The sequence below is a fragment of the Micropterus salmoides genome, unplaced genomic scaffold (assembly GCF_014851395.1).
Source record: "Micropterus salmoides isolate LMB-PRFRI ecotype aquatic unplaced genomic scaffold, ASM1485139v1 Ms_hic_scaffold_18, whole genome shotgun sequence".
NCBI classification, from domain to species: Eukaryota; Metazoa; Chordata; class Actinopteri; order Centrarchiformes; family Centrarchidae; genus Micropterus; species Micropterus salmoides.
Window position 1 is genome coordinate 8,414,047 of NW_024040928.1, and position 18,283 is coordinate 8,432,329.

The 18,283-nt window shown below is 40.3% G+C and overlaps 1 protein-coding gene across 1 annotated transcript; it reads left to right on the forward strand.

Moving 5' to 3' along the window:
* The first annotated feature begins 8,470 nt into the window (after positions 1–8,470).
* On the forward strand, positions 8,471–17,118 carry snw1 (SNW domain containing 1). Its single transcript, XM_038727002.1, has 14 exons — positions 8,471–8,532; positions 9,045–9,198; positions 9,348–9,509; positions 10,011–10,106; positions 10,562–10,668; positions 10,859–10,963; positions 11,763–11,832; positions 11,963–12,028; positions 12,256–12,372; positions 12,488–12,629; positions 13,004–13,106; positions 13,840–13,957; positions 14,932–15,095; positions 16,274–17,118. Exons 1-14 carry the CDS (start codon positions 8,519–8,521, stop codon positions 16,464–16,466), a joined length of 1,611 nt encoding a protein of 536 aa, XP_038582930.1. The 5' UTR covers positions 8,471–8,518; the 3' UTR covers positions 16,467–17,118.
* Positions 17,119–18,283: the final 1,165 nt, after the last annotated feature.

An 18,283-nucleotide genomic window follows, 5' to 3' on the forward strand; every position in this document is an offset into this window, starting at 1 on the left:
TTCTATCATTAAATACCAGCTCTACACGGTGGAACAAACTCTGAGTATCACAGCTGTGTCCCTTCTTCCTCAGGAGATGACGCCAGCTGATCTGCTACCAGGTATGTGTGGGGCACAGCTGCACACCCTACCTCCTGTCTCCTTTACCTGTCGAAAGTAGTTAGGGCGGAGTGGCCCCGTCGCACCACCCGCTACCGAAACATGTCATGTGGTTGCTGTGGAAAATGCAGCTGTCCCTAGGTGAACCTCGCAGGCACTTATTCTGATAATGAGGTCCATTTCAGAACACTGCGGCTGCCTGTGGTGGGGTAGTTAAGGGTAAGGTTGACGGAGTATGGGCAGAGGGGGGTGAACGGAAGAAATGAAGATGGAAGGGAAGTGAGAAAAATTTGGGGGTGGACCGCCTCGGGGAACCTCCATGCATAAAGATGAAAGCACAGGGGCCAACGTTGCTCCAACAAATCAATCAGACAGTGGTTGGAGGGTGCAGCTGTCCTGGCAGTTCCCCAACTGTGACAGGAATATTTGTGTGTAACTATGTCCACTGACACACATAGAGGAATCATGCACCATACCACAAACACACACACACACTCACACCATACTAGATTTTGCCTCAAGATGTCCCTGAAATCCAGATGAAATATGAGGTGAGGCAAGAGGGAATTTGAGTTGCATGGCTGAAAAGGTTTTGGTCTCATGAGCAAGTAACAAGCTCAGAAACCTAATTATCTGATTTCTTGGATTGCTGTTACACCGCCACCATCTTTTCCCTGCTTTGTTGTGGAGGACAAACACTCCAAGTTTCAAGTGAGACATTTACCACAGCAAGTTCTACAAGCTAATGCCCTGTGGGCCCCAAGTGCCGTATCACCTGATTTTCAGTCCCTTTTCTCAGAACATAACATGAAATGGAGCAGAAAACGAGCCTCAACTGCGGATGCTCAAACTTGCCTTTCAAATCCTTTGGTTCATTTCGAGGACTCTGTCTCAAATCTGGAGCGATACATATCTCCACCGCTGTATATACACTGCTGCCACTGCTCACTATCAGCACTCTTCATCGAGCGACATGCTCTGGAGATTAGCCGTGTGCGCCGCTGCTACCAGCACCGCCTGCATCTCCCTTTCCCCTTCTCAAGGTCACATGAGCGTTGAGGTACCGAGCACAAGCGCCACGTGTGCGAAGGCATGAACGCACCATGAAATGGGGTTATTCAGAGAGCAACTCCACTCACTTGTTTATTTGAACACACGCTGGAGGTTGAGTAATTGCGTAAAAAGGCTGTCGATGTGTGCTGAGAGCATTTCAATTAGCTCTGGTTTGACCTCTCAACAACAAGCTCTCTCCGAATGACAAAGCAATTTTGCGTCGATTAGGAAATTAATGACTTCCCCTCCAAGTTGGGAGGCCGATGATGGGACTGATGATGGGAGTCCACCTCCCTCTCTAGCACCCAGAATGGGATGTGCACTTCACAAGTTGGAAAAATTCCAAATGCAGAAGGAGGGAATAGTATCTCAGACCAACCTCCTGCTGATGTAATGAGGCCCTGACTGGCCGCTGCTGGCTCCCACTCTCTCACCCTCTGCTAATGCTTTCTCTGACGTTCACACAGAACTGCGCACTGGCGCACACACATTCAGTCGCCTCCAAAGCCACAGCATCATCTCGCCATTTCATTGTCTCTCTCTTTCTCATGCAAAACAGATGCAGTGTAGTAGAGCTCAGAGTCGTGGAAACAACTGCAAGCATCTTTGTTATCACTTGTGAAAAGTGTGTGTGCTTGGATTTATGTGTGTGTGTGTATGTGTGTGAGTGTGTGTGTGTGTGCAAGACTGCCAACCCAGCTTTGAGTGGTGCTGCCATCTAGTGGTGACTATATGAACTGAACACCACACTGCATCTGCTGTACATGACATGGTTCATTCATCATTTCATAAGCCGATGGGTGAATAAACACGTTGCTATATCACATACTCATTCTTTAATTTATTTAAAAGGGGAACATGCAATTATACAACCATGCAATTAGGATAGAATCCCTATATAACAGCTCACTTAGATACTTCGACAATAAATTCAATTTGGCTAATAACTTGTTCCATCTAGCCATTACATCTAGATGGAAAGAAAGGGTTTAACACATGATTCACAACCTCAAGATGTGTAAATGTGTTTATGCTGTTTGCATCACTGCATAAACTACATGGTCATAAACACTGAATCATCTGTTCTGCTGCAGACCTAATCATCCAATCCGATTACCTACTTATGTCCATAAGACAAATGTAGGCATATTTCTAATACAATAGCTCAGTGAAGCTAAACCAGAATGACAAAATACTGGTTCACAAAGATGAAGAGTGACGTTTTTACAGTGTGTCATGCAACATCAAACCCCCCAGCCCCCCTCCTCCTCAGCTGCTCCCCCTTCTGTTAGATTAAAGGCTCCACTGGCAGTGCCAGCAGTTTATTTAGCCCTCATAAGCTGTGCAAGTCCTCCACTGACCTTGTTTTGCCCTGTCTTTCTCTGGATTCCATCCTGGTGCTGGCAAAGAGAAGCACTGAGCAGGAGTGACTCCGCTCTGGGAAGGCCAGATAGCATGGCCCCTGGCTTCAACAACACTGGTTTAAGGTCAACGGTAAAGGTTAAGGAGAATTTAGCAGCCATTAAAACAACTTACAATTTCTCTCAGTCTCTGCTTCACTTAACCTTTATGTGATGTCGTTTGTGTGTCCATCTTCTTTTCTCCCTCTTTTGTTGCAGTCTGGGGGATTTTTCAACCACATATACCCAACAAAAAACCTAACAGTAGTGTAACCAAGAACTTTATAGATAGTAGAAAAAGACTGTGAACATTACGCACTGATGACCAGTCAGAGGTAAACAGCTAGCACATACAGTAGCCCTCCATACCTGTCTCCCGGATTTATGAATGTTTTGCACAATATACAGTAATACACATCCATGTAATTCAAACTGATTCCCTTCATCAAAACAGCTGCAGAGGGGAACAGCAATGACATTCACTGTGTAACCACTTTTGACAGGTAAAGAGTGGATGGAAAAAGACTTAAACTAATCTAAGGCCATCTTCCTGCCACCTATAATCTAAGGTGACACATAGTAAGGAAGCTATGCGAAATTGTTATATCAGGTGGAGAGCTGCAGTGCAACAATGAATAAGCAAAGTGCCACTGTAGCAGTGCTTCAGTTTGTCAGACATGCTGTGCCTCATGCAGTAAACGTCCTCTCGAGTATCTCAGTGTGTGTGTGTGTGTGTTTGTGTGCATGTATATTATGCATGCATGCGAATGTGTGTTGTGTGTGTGTCTGTGCATGTGGATTCACCAGACTGGGAACTGCTGACCCACTTTGAGTTGTTTTCATTTTTCATTCACTCCCCATGAGCAGCCACAAGGCTCTTGCTCTCTCGTTTTTTCCTTCTTCTTCTTCTTCTTCTTCCTGTTCTCCTCCCAGTATTTACCTGTTAATAACTGTGACATGAATCATTTCCGACAGGGAGGAGCTCAGCTTTGAGAGAACAAACTCCTGCTACAAAAGCCAGGGAGAGGAAAAGAAACTTTACTTTGATTCCCACAGCTCAGGCACCTGATGAGTTTACAAGTGCTCCCTGTGTCTCCGTGTTTACCTTCTGACTGATTTTAGTGGGAAACATCAGTGTCTGAGGTGGGCAGGGAACAAAAGATGCTGTGTGCAGGGAAAACACAGTAACTTTGTGTTCTTTCAGTATTCTTTTTTTCTTCAATTGAAAATTGGGATACAAACACCACAGGCATTGCATTCTAAGAGGGTTGTAGATGCTGGATAAATGCGCTGAAAATGTGAAGACACAGATTTCAACTAACCATGACAAAATTTTAATTCTAAGTGATTCGGAAAACCATCACCATATTTGTAGGTAAGGAAAATCATATACCGAAAAATATAATTTAAAGGTCAAATTAAACTTTTCCAATATACCAGTGGTCAATATGATATGAATTATAGATGATAAAAGAAAATATCAATTTATTTCATAGCCTAGATCAGCTTATTTAACCGTATATGCATTTTCCCCACCATATCTGAAAATGTCACTTGGATGACACACAATATGGATCACATCTGCAATGGTAAATGTCCACTGGCATTGTATACTAGGCACGAGAGCCCTGCATTAATGTGATAAGGAAATCCTCTTGGATTTTTACTCTCTGGACATGTTCTTAGGCACCTCTACAGTTGTTGCTACGCAGCGATTTCATTGGTTGAAAGAAGCGTGAGTATCTTGATGCTGACCTAGTAAATAAAGAACACACCTGACTTGCACAACCCAATCCTAGTCTGTGTCAAGGCAATTGAGCCTCAGTAAAAGGCTCTGCCTGTATGAAGTATAGCCCCATGTACAATTTGTAACAGTCGGTTTAAATAGTGAATGATGACTATTTATGGGTCTGTCAATCTTGCTGATCCCTCTGTGCCCTAGAGTGACACTGAAGATGGGGTATGTGATGACAATGAGGTACCACAGAGCATGTGTTACTTTACTCAGCCCCACACGCTGTTATTGCTGGGAGCGTTAACATAGCCAGTAGCACTGCTACCTCCACGTCAGCTCGCATCAAAGCCCTCTGCCACAACCCTAACTAAAGCAACACAGCTGGCAGCACGTGGATGCCCTGTACCATTGTTAGTCTGGTCTCATGATGAAGACAACGAAAACTGTTTTCATTGTTGTAATGGTCTGACCTTAAGCTGATAGCATATTACATACTAGAATTCAATTAGCCAGGCCCTAGACCTTGTCTTTGTCTTTTTTCCCAGCTTAAATATTTCCTTCAGAGGATCCCATTGGGAAATGTAATCAATTAAGCTGCTGTTTGAGGAATATGACATAACCATCCTTTTTTTAAATTTTGAATTTAAACATCTCCCACCATCCTCAAGAAAACACTCAAAAATCTAAAGCACTGCTTACAAACTCCCCGGAGGGTGATTTCAGCTGAGTGGTGAAACTATGCCAGCTCCATCAGTCATCCTGCAGTCAGTCCAGGGAGGTGCAGATAGAATTATATAGAGCTCCTCAATACCAAATGCCAGGCACGGACCAAAAGAGAAGCACCCAGATGATTGGGTTTATTAAAAGCTTTCTTGTCCCGTGCCACAGCCCAGTGACTGATCTTCTTTGACGTGTCCTTTTACCCTATGTCACATTAATAAACTACGTCTCTGCTGAGAGACTGACAGACAGCCTCCTCCTCTGAGAAACAGAGAGGGATAGGAAGTAAGAAAGATGGGAAGGGAACAGCGACACAGGAGATAGGGAGATAGAAAAGATGCCGACACCCAGATACCAGCATTAGCACTGAAAGAAAGAAAGAAAGAAAGAAACACAGCAAAAGGCAAAGGAGAAAGACCAACAAGTGCCAGTCATTCACACCAAGGATGTCACTTTTATTACTTATCATTACGGCAGGAGAGCCCGATTCAAGATATTCATCACATTCATCATAACAAGAGGGCCTATTATGGAGACACTGCATAATTCTCCTATTCCATGGCAAAACTCATTTTGCAAGCTTTTATGGTCTACCTCTGTTTAGTAGTCCCAAGTGAAACATACTGTATATGCCTTTCTGGCTACTGAGACTGGAATTGCTTGATGGTTTCCTTCTGGCCATTTTACAGAGGATAATGTCGGCTGTCCTGCTTATGTGGCCACATTGCTCTGTACATAGAATCAGGTAGAATCAGTTAGTGCTTACAAAAAGAAAATGGAAAATGTTATGTTTTCAATACAAAGGTAACCCTGCTGTGTGGGGGACTGGACTCAAGCAAATGCTTATCAGGGTTGAGAATAGACAAAGCTATGGTCCATTCGCCAATGTCCTTCCTTTAAAAACTAAAATCTACAGCAAGAAGGAACTTCGGGGGGGCAGGGGGCAGTTTTGCTGTAAATCAGCAAAAATAACTGTAAATAAAGTAAGTCATTTCTACATTTCCAAAATGTTTTTACAACACAGCACAATTTAAAAGTTCATTGTGTAATATTTAGGAGGATTTTTTTGACAGAAATACAATATAATATACATAAGTATGTTTTCAATGGTGTATAAAGACCTTACATAATGAACCGTTATGTTTTTTATTACCTTAGAATGAGCCATTTATATCTACATAACCGCAGGTCCTCTTACATGGACATTATTAAGTTAAATTAAATTATAAAAGTTAGTTAGAAGAGGAGTGAAATTATAGAGGACATTTTATTTAGCACAAGAGCCGACAGAGCGTGTCGGCCACAGTAGCTTCTCCTCTGCGATTGCAAAGGGAGAGGTGAGTAGTGACTGTGGTGTCAAAGTGTACATGGGACATAAAGAAGTATACAGAACAGTTTCCAAATATATAAGAAGATACAAATAATAAATACTTTGCCTGGGGTAGTCTATATTATATAAAGATATTAAAAGAGAACCATATGTTGACAGTTTTCACAACCTTTTTGTTGATTAGAAATTAAATTGATATAATGTACAACTTCGTAGTGAAAAATGACAAAGTTCATTTTTTTTCTGCTGAATTTATAATTGCCATTAGAATTAATACCATCCATCCATCCATCCATCCATCCATCCATCGTCAACCACTTATCCTGCGTAATTAATGCATTTATTATAAAGTAGGAGCAAGTGAATGCAGTGAGCCATTTGTTGCAATTTGCAACCCTCACAAATAGATGACACAAAAACCTACATAGTGAACCTTTAATAGACATACGTCTGCTCTACTAGCTAACATGACTGTGTGTATATTTAATATTCTAGTAATAAAGTTAGCAATTATGTAGTTCTTCCAGTTTACAATTAAAATATACTAATATGCCAGACACAATATGCTAGATGTGTTAAGTTTGTGCAAGACATATTAGATGACTACAGTGTATACAGGCAACACTTGAATCCATCCCTGAAACCATGTCAATACATGGTATAATAAGTACTATTTATTTTCTACAGACTATGCACAACCTAACCCAGAAAAATAATAAGCATAGTATGACGCATTTTCCATCTTAAGCCATTAGTATGCCACTTTGGCTGTCACAAAATCTCATTGAGATTCTAAACTCACATTCAACTGATCACAAAAGCATTGATCATACTGTAGAGCCTGACAAACATTGGCGATGTTTATTGGCAGCCATAAACACAAAGTAATAGTGTGAGATGTCTTACTGTAAAACAGCTGTTTGTTCCGTTCCAGTTTCTGTTCAAACTATCAACCACCTTACAATGCAGAGCTTAGACAAGATCACTACATGCTAATTATGCTCTCTGAGCTAAAGGAGGAGATTCCTTCTTTGGATATTGAACATTTGCCAACAAATACTTTTGCAAATTGTGCACTTTATAGCACAAAAACAACTTATAAGTTCTCAGTCATTCAGTCATGTCATGATGACGACACTCAGAAATCTGTTCATCTTTAGGCGAGGCCTAAAGGTTGGACTGACATGGTAGCAAAATGTTGTGAGGTCATGAAGTATTTCAAATAAAATACAAATACAAATACAGATTGGTGATACTATAAATGGCTTGGGCCTTTTTCACTGAAGAAATGTTGACATGTCACAGTAGGAAAAGCACAGTTGTAAATGATAAGATTATGGGGCACTTTAATAGAACAGAGCCATTGTTAGTATTATTAGTGACACCTGTGTTTTCTTACTATGACAAGGGAAAATGCTGTAAAAAAAAAAAAAAAAAAACCCAGGTCCTGCGTATTCTGTGGATATCCAGTCTGTGAAAGACATCTGCTTGTAACTCAAGATAAAACAACTTGAAATTACTTACGAATTAATTAAGAATGGATTATGAAATTATATTAGACTGTGTGTAATCAAATATTTGTATGAGTTATTTTGCTTATTGCTCTGTTCGCTAGATTACCAGACTCTCAGCTACTGAGATGCTGGAGAGAAAATATATGCAGAGATATTCAAACTGCTCTGTTAAATTACTTTTAATCTTGTCAGGACGGGCTAAAACCTCTCCTGACTATTATAGCTGCGTTTCATTCCGGTACCAGTACATGGGGAGAACCCACAAGAAACTCACTTTGAATCTTGACCTATACTGAAGAAAAAAATTTTTGTTAAGCTATAATCAAGTTGGTATAGAGGTTAGTGATGTTTTATATTCATTTGGTGGAAAATTAAATTATTTTACCAGTATGATGGTGGCCCTAACACCATATACTAATAGCCTACATACAGTCTATTACATTCTATTCTCTCTCACTCAAATTAGCTTTATTGTCATACATTTTAAGTTACATTTTTAAATGTCATATATAATATGAACATTTAAAAAAGAAAAGAAAATAGAAAAAGAATACAAAAACATTTTTGGTTTTACATTTTTGAATAAGTTACCGAAAACGGTAAAGTAAAATCTATTCTTTTCTAGCACCGCGCATGCCCAGTTCATTGCTAAGGAAGAAAGGGGAAAATGTCTCTGACGAGGTGAGCACCGCGACCAGGCCTTTTGTGTTTTTAATCGTCGAAACTGTATCATAAGTCGTTTTCACTTTATGTTGTACGGTGTGTAGGTTACCTTTAATATTTTACGTTGGAGTTTTTGGTCTGCCAGCTATCGTTACCTTGTTTCGATTGAAGCTAATGGACGCAGCTAACGCTAGCTAGCTGAATTTCTATGTTGTAAAGCCAAACACTGGACATAAGCTAGCTAGCTTAGCAGCACGCAGCCGTGGTCACAACACACGTTTATCAACTGTTTACTAGTTGTGTGCCACGTACGTTATTCAGTTTGGTCATTACAAATTGTATCGGTGTGTAGCCTGAATGTTAACTGAATCTTAGCTGGCTAACGTTAGCCGTTTAATGCTTACAAATAACGTGGTAAAGGTAACGTTAGTCAGTGTCGCTGTCGGCTATCGCTAGCAAGGGTTTAACGTTACAGCAGTTGAGCTAAGTTCACTATACAAACAATGAGACTAGTGTTGTTTTGTATTCAGCTTTTTACCGGCGCCGACCCAGCTCTCTCAGGACCAGCTGGAAGCAGAGGAGAGGCTCCGGGCCCAGAAGTCCTACTCTACCGCCCTTGTTTCATCCCGCAGAGAGCCCCCTCCTTATGGACACAGAAAAGGCTGGGTGCCTCGCTCACTTGAGGTAAATAATCTTATGTATCTCAAACATGATAAAACTGTTGGAACAGGGTAGTTTTCCAAAGTTTTTTTTTTCCAGCAAAGTAAGAATTTCAGTGTACAGGGAATCCTTGAATCTTCAATTTTGTTGCTGTAAAATCTATGTTTCTGTAGGACTTTGGAGATGGAGGAGCTTTCCCTGAGATCCATGTGGCCCAGTTTCCTCTGGAGATGGGTAGAAAGAAGAAGACATCCAATGCCCTGGCAGTGCAGGTTGATGCCGAAGGAAAGATCAAATATGATGCCATTGCCAGACAAGGACAGGGCAAAGATAAGGTATACAGTCAAATGACTGCTGCAGCAAGGATGCTTTCAACACACACTTAAAATGTATTCATACATAACTGGTACAAGATAACGTAAGACGTAAGACATAACACATAGTACATAATAACATAAGACTGGTCAAATTCTATCTGAAGACAGACATTTAGGTCAAAAGGACAGTGAGTGGACACTTAAATTATAAATTGCATTAAGATGAGAGACCCCTGGGCATTTCTTTCTAATAATAGCAGATACTATGATTGATTGATTCTAGGCCTGGTTTCAGTGAGTAGCAGTCTTATTATTAATCGCTTACGCTGATAATATCTTAAGACAAAATTGATGATGTAGGTGTTTTATATGTCCCCTTTCCTTTACAATATACACACACACTCTACTATAGTACACATTGTCAAAACAACCCATTGCCATTGTATACAACTTGTTGATTACAAAGTTAGTTTGTTTCATTAGTTTATTTCAAGCATTTCTTGTCTTTCATTGTTGCAGGTGATCTTCAGTAAGTACACAGACCTTCTTCCAAAGGAAGTTTTGAATGAAGACACTCCAGAACTACAGAGGCCAGACGAGGAGGCTGTAAAAGAGGTAAGCTATGCTACAATGTGTATGTATGGAAAAACTGATTTACCCGGGTTCAACTCCCCACTGTGACACATCCACCATTGTGTCCCTGAGCAAGACAATTAACTCCTAGTTGCTCCAGAGGCGTGCCACCTGTAAGTTACTTTGGATAAAAGCATCAGCTAAGATGAATGAATGCTATGAATAAATGCAATCAAGTTATTCATGGGACTGTAGATTACTAAATCATTTAACACCATTTATTCAATTCATTGTTCATTTCATGCACTGTGAAAATAAAGCTGATGTTACTATCTGATTTTGTAACTTTTAATCCATAGAATTAAGTGAAGTGAAAATGTTAAAACGTTTTCTCACCATAATCACCATCAGACATATACTGATTCAGTTTATTTTGAGTTAGAATTCGGTAAATCGGTCTACGTCTAAATGCAGTCATTGTTGTCTGTCCTTTCTAGCTGACAGAGAAGACCCGTGCTGCTCTGGACAAGCAGGTGTCTCAAAAGATCGCTGCTGCTATGCCTGTAAGAGCTGCAGACAAACAAGCTCCTGCCCAGTACATCAGGTATGTATAAGAACTTTAATAATTTCAACACCATTTTAGAACACAGTGAGTCCATATAATGCTTCATTGATCAAACACTTAAATACAAACTGTTTATCAATTTAAATTATTGTCTTTATCGTCTGTATTTGGGTGAAGGCAAAAGCTGTGTGCATGGTGACGTGTTTCTTCCTCTTTGTCTCTACCCAAGATACACACCGTCCCAGCAGGGAGTGGCTTTTAACTCAGGGGCCAAACAGAGGGTGATCCGCATGGTGGAAATGCAGAAAGATCCGATGGAACCTCCACGTTTCAAGTAAGTAAAATGTGTCCAGCACAGTAACCTGAACCTTGTGTAAAGACTGGTTTGATAGATTTAGATTAAACAGGGCATTTATGATAATTAGTAGAATTAATCAAATGAACTGATTTGGGCTGTTATGGGACACAGTTGTTATGGGCCATTTTAATTCATAAAGTTGGTATTACATTTATTCATGATATCAAGGTGTATTTGAACAGCCAGCAGCAGAGCCCTGCCTGAGGATCTGAGGCTGTGCTCTGGCTCATAAGGGCGCAGTATTTTAGCAATATAATTGATATATAGATACGATTGCTTTGTTGATGTAACAGGGAAAGGTAAGACAGGTCAAGCTTGGAGTCATTAGCTGACCCCATTGACGTTTCAGCTCTAGATTTTCCTCACATTTAACCATTCTTGTTTGGGAGACAACAGTTAGATTGATAATGTAGAGACAGTAGCTCAGGCATCAGGCTAGCAGATATTGGTGTTCTCTGGGAATCTGGCAAGGATGAGTCTTACAAGAACGTTTACAAGAACTTACTGACTCCACAGATCAGAGCACTCATGATATTCATAATATAAAGATCATAAGCGTTTATAAAGAAGTCTTTTTTTTTTCTTTTTTCTTTTTTACCAAAATGTCAGATGAAACTTGACAGTTACAAATTCATAATTTGTTGCAGCTATTCTTCTGACTGTTGAAACCAGCTAGTGTTTGACTACTGGCTTTTCAATACCTGTATTTTCCCTAACCCCCCTCTCAGCCTGATGAAAATACTGAAGAAATTTCATGGGTATAATTGTGTTTTAGGATCAACAAGAAGATTCCTCGAGGACCTCCGTCTCCCCCTGCCCCTGTCATGCATTCCCCAAGCAGAAAGGTACAGTTAGCTGAAACGTTGGAAACATTGTGCTTTTCAGTGCTTTGATGCTCTATTGAAAAATCTAAATGAAGTTTCTTGCGTTGTCCAAAAAATATTATGTTTTGACAGTTTCTCCCTTCTGTTGTAGATGACAGTCAAGGAGCAACAAGAGTGGAAGATTCCTCCATGCATCTCCAACTGGAAAAACGCAAAGGTAAGTTGACACCAGAATTAATTGAACCACTTGGCTTTTTTGTATTTCTAAATGTCAGACACATTGCGAGTATGTCATGCAGACATGTTTTTTCCCCAGGCTTGTTTAGTTTTTGATACATTGCACAAATCTTAGATTTTTAGGACTCCAGATCTTATCATTGTAATTCCAGTTTATTTTCCCTACTCTGCTCATTTCTTTCTTGCGTTGTGCTTAATATCTTTCAGGGCTATACCATTCCTCTTGACAAACGTCTGGCAGCTGATGGTAGGGGGCTGCAAACAGTCCACATCAATGAAAACTTTGCCAAGCTGGCCGAGGCGCTCTACATTGCTGATAGAAAGGTATTCCACCATTGTCCCTGATCGATATGTGGTTCAAAAATGTTGAATTGTCTAAAATACATACCCTTTTTACTGCTATTTAAATGACATATTGAAATGCTGATTGTTTTCTTAGGCCAGAGAGGCAGTGGAGATGAGGGCCCAGGTAGAGAAGAAGATGGCCCAGAAGGAGAAGGAAAAGAAAGAGGAGAAACTTAGGGAACTGGCCCAAATGGCTAGAGACCGCAGGGCAGGGATCAAAAGTCATGGGGACAAAGGTGAGTCCTAAAGATGAGGGCAAAAAAACCCCACACATGATGATAGGATGGTAGTGTGGGGGCGTGTGTGTGTGTGGGGGGGCACACTGCTGTCAGTGCTGTTGCCAGTTCCAAATCTGGAACACGAGTGGCATAAGTGATGACAGCGTTTTTCACTCTGCCAGTGTTGACAGGACCAGTAAGCTGTGAAATGATGTTTATGTTTCCCTACTGATAATTCACATTTGAGAAGGAAAATTGATGTTGCATGTCCTGTTTTTGTACATACTTTTTGAATTACCATTTAGATGCATTGAATCAGAGTGCAAAATCAAATTTTTATGTTTGTGTCTTTGCTCCCTCTTTCCATTCTTCCATCTCCCCACCCACGGCAGGTGGCGAGGACGGCGAGGCCAGGGAGCGTGACGAGATCCGCCATGACAGAAGGAAAGAGAGACAGCACGACAGGAACATTTCCAGGGCTGCTCCAGATAAGAGGTGCTGGACACGCACTTTAAACACACCGCATGTGAACTTGCACACTCTGCATCTCCGTACACACACACACAGATGCACTGCTCGCTGCTGAATCATTCATGGGGCCAGCAGTAATACTGAACAAACGCAGCAGGATCCAGCAGAGTACTCAGCCAGTAGTCTGCAATGATCCCACAGACTGTTTGTGCATGAGGGATGCGTGATCAGCGTGTATTTGTGTGTTACACTGTCAGGGTGTCGGTTGATGGAGTTGTGGGTCCCCGGAGGAGTGCAGGAAATGAAATTCAGAGGATACCTCATTACAATCACGATTCCAGCTGTCAGAAAGCAGAAACCTTGTTATTTTAAAATTACCTTTTGCTTAACTTTGAGATGGCTGTTTGCTGAAGGACAGTCAAGATCTTAAAGTCACCAAGAAGTTAATAAAAAACTTTACATACACATATTTCATCATAGATTAAAGCTTTAATGACAAAATCCTAGTACTCTTTGTAAATATGATTTTAGAAGTTGCATTCTCTTATGTGTTGGCATACAAATTTCAGCCATTATTGTGTAACATGAGCAGTGAAGTTACGATTCCCTTACAACTTCTGCGTTTTGATGATACAGCACTAAAAATATTGAATTTCATTGTTGAAATGTAATATTACTTTCTAGCAAGTTTCTAGCAGTTATTTTCTCTTTTTGTGTGTGTGTGCGTGTGTGTCATTCATTTTGTTCTCTGTCCCAGGTCGAAGCTGCAGAGAGACCAGGACAGGGACGTCAGTGAGATCATCGCTCTGGGCGTACCCAACCCTCGTTCCTCTAGTGAGGCCCAGTACGACCAGAGACTCTTCAATCAGAGCAAGGTTAGAGTGTATCATACCTACTTAATTATTTGTGTCAACTGGACAAAAATATCAAAATATACAAGACTGTATACCCAGCTCTGCAACATGAGGAAAAATGATCAAAACACCTTCAGCATGTCAAGGTTCAGGTCTTCAAACATTGGATAAAGTCTGCATTTATTTAAAAAAAGGGTTTGGTTTCACCTCTAGTGTTGAACTGAATTGGTACAGTCTCCAGTTGTTTGCCTTTTGCTGGATAGGGCATGGATTGAAACCCTCACAGCTTGATTATACCGGGCACCGCATGGAGTTTCATGATGATTCTAGACAATGCTTGTGATTCCACCAAACGCACCACAGCGTTTTACAGAAGCGTCCCAGAAGTGGTTCTTTACTCTACTCCGCTTAAAATACACGGCAAGTCTATTTTTGACTGAAGCCGCGTCAAGCTTGCACAGAGCAGAGCGAGCCAGACAGGAGGTCAGACACAGAAACGGCATAGAGAATTTTCTAAATAATACACTGTACAGACTCTGACTGAATATCAACGATAAACACAATTAAAATAGACAAAAACTGAGACTACAAATAACAAATATTATGGTAGGAGCATAACAGCCAAACCAAACAACAAAAATCTGAGCAAGTCAATAAAATTGGTCAGGCAAAACACTATACTTCTGAAACATTTGCAGTGGGGTGTGAAGCTAAGCGGAGGACAGAACAAAAACAGGGTCGCTGACGTCATAGAGCTCCAATGGAATCGTCATTTGCAGATGATTTGATAGATGACTCTTTTCATAATATCACATTTAATCCCCATATACAATGAAGAAACGCCTCATAAATTTCTTTCTTGGGTACAAAAGGTTAGCAAAAGTCAGTTGCATTATTTGCATGTGAAAACTCCCTTCAGAAGATTTAGCTATTTCCTTGTTGTTGTGTTTTCCTTGTATTTTTCTAAAAGAGACTCTTCCTTTCTCTCTGTCCAGGGTATGGATAGTGGTTTTGCTGGTGGTGAGGATGAGACATACAACGTGTACGACCAGCCGTTCCGAGGCGGCAGAGACATGGCGTCAAACATCTACCGGCCCAGCAAGAATATAGACAAGGACGCCTACACGGATGACTTTGACTCACTCATCCACAGCAACAGGTACTAGGGATTAATTTGTTTTTGTTAAATCTTAACACATTTATTTGAATAATTTGGGTATTTTAATATTTTCATTATTACATCCCTGTTTTACATTTTCCATGAAAAGAATTGCATACATGACCCCTAACAAATGAAACACCAGAAGAGAAGCAACTAGTAAGTGGTTTCTGAAAAAGCAAGACGGTTTACACATATAAGACATGAATACGGCTGGATTAATTTTTAATTTTTGCATGGTGGACACTGTCGTGTTGGAGGCATCTGTCTTTTAAGTTTTACGAACACATAAAAAATACACAAAGTTTATGCTTATTCAAGTTATCAACCTGCAGCATAATTGCAGTTTCAGCTCCTATAACTTATTAACTTAACTGGCTGTTTTTAAATGTTGTATTGTCACAGGATATTCACCAATTTAAGCAAAAGAGTTCAAGATAAATTCCCTATTTTTATTTCACAATGAAGTGCTGATCACAAACTTCATGTTTGCCATTGCTGGTTTGAAAACCTTTCTTTGTTTGTTTTTTTTGTTTTTTTTCTATATTTATTAGGCTGCAAACATGAGGTGTGTGTATATATGTGTGTGTGTGTGTGTGTATATATATATATATGTATATATATATATATATATATATATATATATATATATAATATGAATCATTTGAGGTCAGTCTGGTTTTATTTTGAGGCACGAGGGCAGCGTGCACATGATGTCCCAGCAGGAGCCCTTGTCCTCGGGGCAGCAGTGCCAAACTCTACTAGCCGAGCATAGCCTGTCCCATATGTTTAGTCACCAGCTTGTCATTGTCCCCTAGGAATGTCTGGCTTGCTGCAGGGTGTTATCCAGTTGTGCAAAACATAGAAAAGGAAATCTTTGACTTAAGCTAAATCCCTGAGACATAAAAACAAATGTTCCATGGAAAACCCTGATACTTTGGATCCAGTCCTCTATTTCTTCTCATAATAAATGTGTTGAACAAGAAGCAAACTATTAGCAGTTAGCTAGTAGTCTCAACACTTTGTCCTCTTCCCTGCATTGAGGATGCCTGAAAAAACAACAAAAACAAGCACAACATAACAAAAAAACTAAGATCGTCAGCGACCCAAAATCAGTGAAAGACACTAAGGAATTTGCTGCCCACTTAATGATCTTTTCTTCTCCTGTCTACCATCAGGTTTGTTCCAGACAAAGATTTCTCAGGTGCTGACCACGGGCAGAGGCGGGATGGACCAGTCCAGTTTGAGGAGGATCCCTTCGGTCTGGACAAGTTCTTGGAGGACGCCAAGCAGCATGGAGGCTCCAAGAGGCCGTCCACCAGTGGCCGCTCAAAGGACGACTACCACGACAAGAAGCGCAGGAAGGAGTGAGAGCGGCCGAACACCTCCCTGCTGGGCAGCTGCTAGCATGTTAGCGGATGAGGAGGTAGTCTGCAGCCTCTCTGTGGCGGAGAGGTGTTTTTAATATACTCAAGTCTCTATCAGGAATGATCTGTCAGATTTTAGTTTTCTTTCAGTGCGAGAGAAGATGAAAGATTGTGGCTCTTTTTTTTTCACATTTTTTGTTTACTATGCTTGGTTCAAAACAAGTTGAGCATTCAGTGTTATGCTAAATATGACATGAGTGAACACATCAAACATAAGGCAGGTGGAGCAGAACTCTGTATGTGTAAGAACAGCCTCTGCGTCTGAAAACCTCTGTATTGTGCAGCAAATGTCATTTAAGATGTGGACAGCAATGTCTGGTGATATTATGGCCCTTGATATTTTGTCCTCTTTTCATTTCTTTTTTTTGTAAAATCAGCCGGAGCTGTTCTTATTTACCCTTTTACTCTTTTTTTTTTTTTTTTGTCAACTGTTATATTTAAGACCCTGGTGTATTTGTGACCACAGTTACAGCCCATATTTGATGACAGGTATGTACAGCAGTAAAAACTAATCTGTAAGATGTAAAGCAAACTAGCTTTATAATTCTTGTACATTACTACCAATGGAATAAATTTCGTATAGCGTGTAACTGTTATCTGTCTCTTGTTTCTTATTGAGTAAACACTGTAATATGGTATTTCCAAATTTGAAAATTAGACTGTTTTCTCCCTGTCAACCTTTTCTCAGTTCAGAGCTGCCTAATTTAAACTTTTACAACATAACGGGAAGTCCATTAGTTGTGTAATTGTTATAGTTTGCTTGTAGTAGATTTCCCATATTTTAATCACTTCCTGAGTAATTCATCTAATTTACATAGATGATTAAATGCCCAAAAATGTATTTAGAGAAGCCATCCATTACAAAGTGTGCGTAGTGACATTTTGTACCAGAAATGGGCTCTGCGATTTATGCAATGATTAGACCAAAACCGGTTCCATTAATAACAATTAATTATGACTTATGCAGTCTGACAGTTTTATTTTTCAGAATATAATCAATGCGGCATTTCACAGCCCAGCAGATGCTCAAATCTCTGCACAGTGGCATCTTTCACTCCTACCTGAATAGGGCTCAGAGACTTGTATGCACGTGATTTATGTGAAATAACATACTGAAGAACTCGAAACCAGAAAGAATCCAATAGCACTTTCTTAACCACCTTGTTTGCCAGAATCTCAGTGGAGTGCAAGTCAACAAGAAGAGAGTTAAGTAATTTAATATCTAAGAGAATGAATGCAAGCCATGAACTGTGTCAAAATTAGGTTTGATATGATTTCAATGTTACCGATTATAACTCCCACTGTTTGAGATCAGAGCCAGCACAGCTCTCACCGCTGAACTGCCAACTGAGGAACCAGACTAAAACACTCAACCCTCACACAGTTACAGCAAAGTTGCTCTCATGTGATTTAACATTGACCTATACTCATGTGGCGAGGAGATGACATGCTTAAAAGTAATCCGATTCCCTAGAAGCGGGGGTGGTGGTTTGTCCCTGTCTCCCTTCTGCACCTGAGGAAACCGGCTGAACACACAAAACCACAACGTTGTGGTCAGAGAGGGGCTCTGATGTAATTTAACATTGACCTTTATCATGTTGAGAGGCAAATCTATTTTTCAAATCCTACCCAGAGCTTTTCCCACTCTCTTCCTATTCTGCCTGGGCATATCTTTTTAGCATTGTTCTATTATCTGTACACTCATGACACATCATTATAATAATATCAAGCGTGTGTATCCTACCTGTGTGTATATATAAT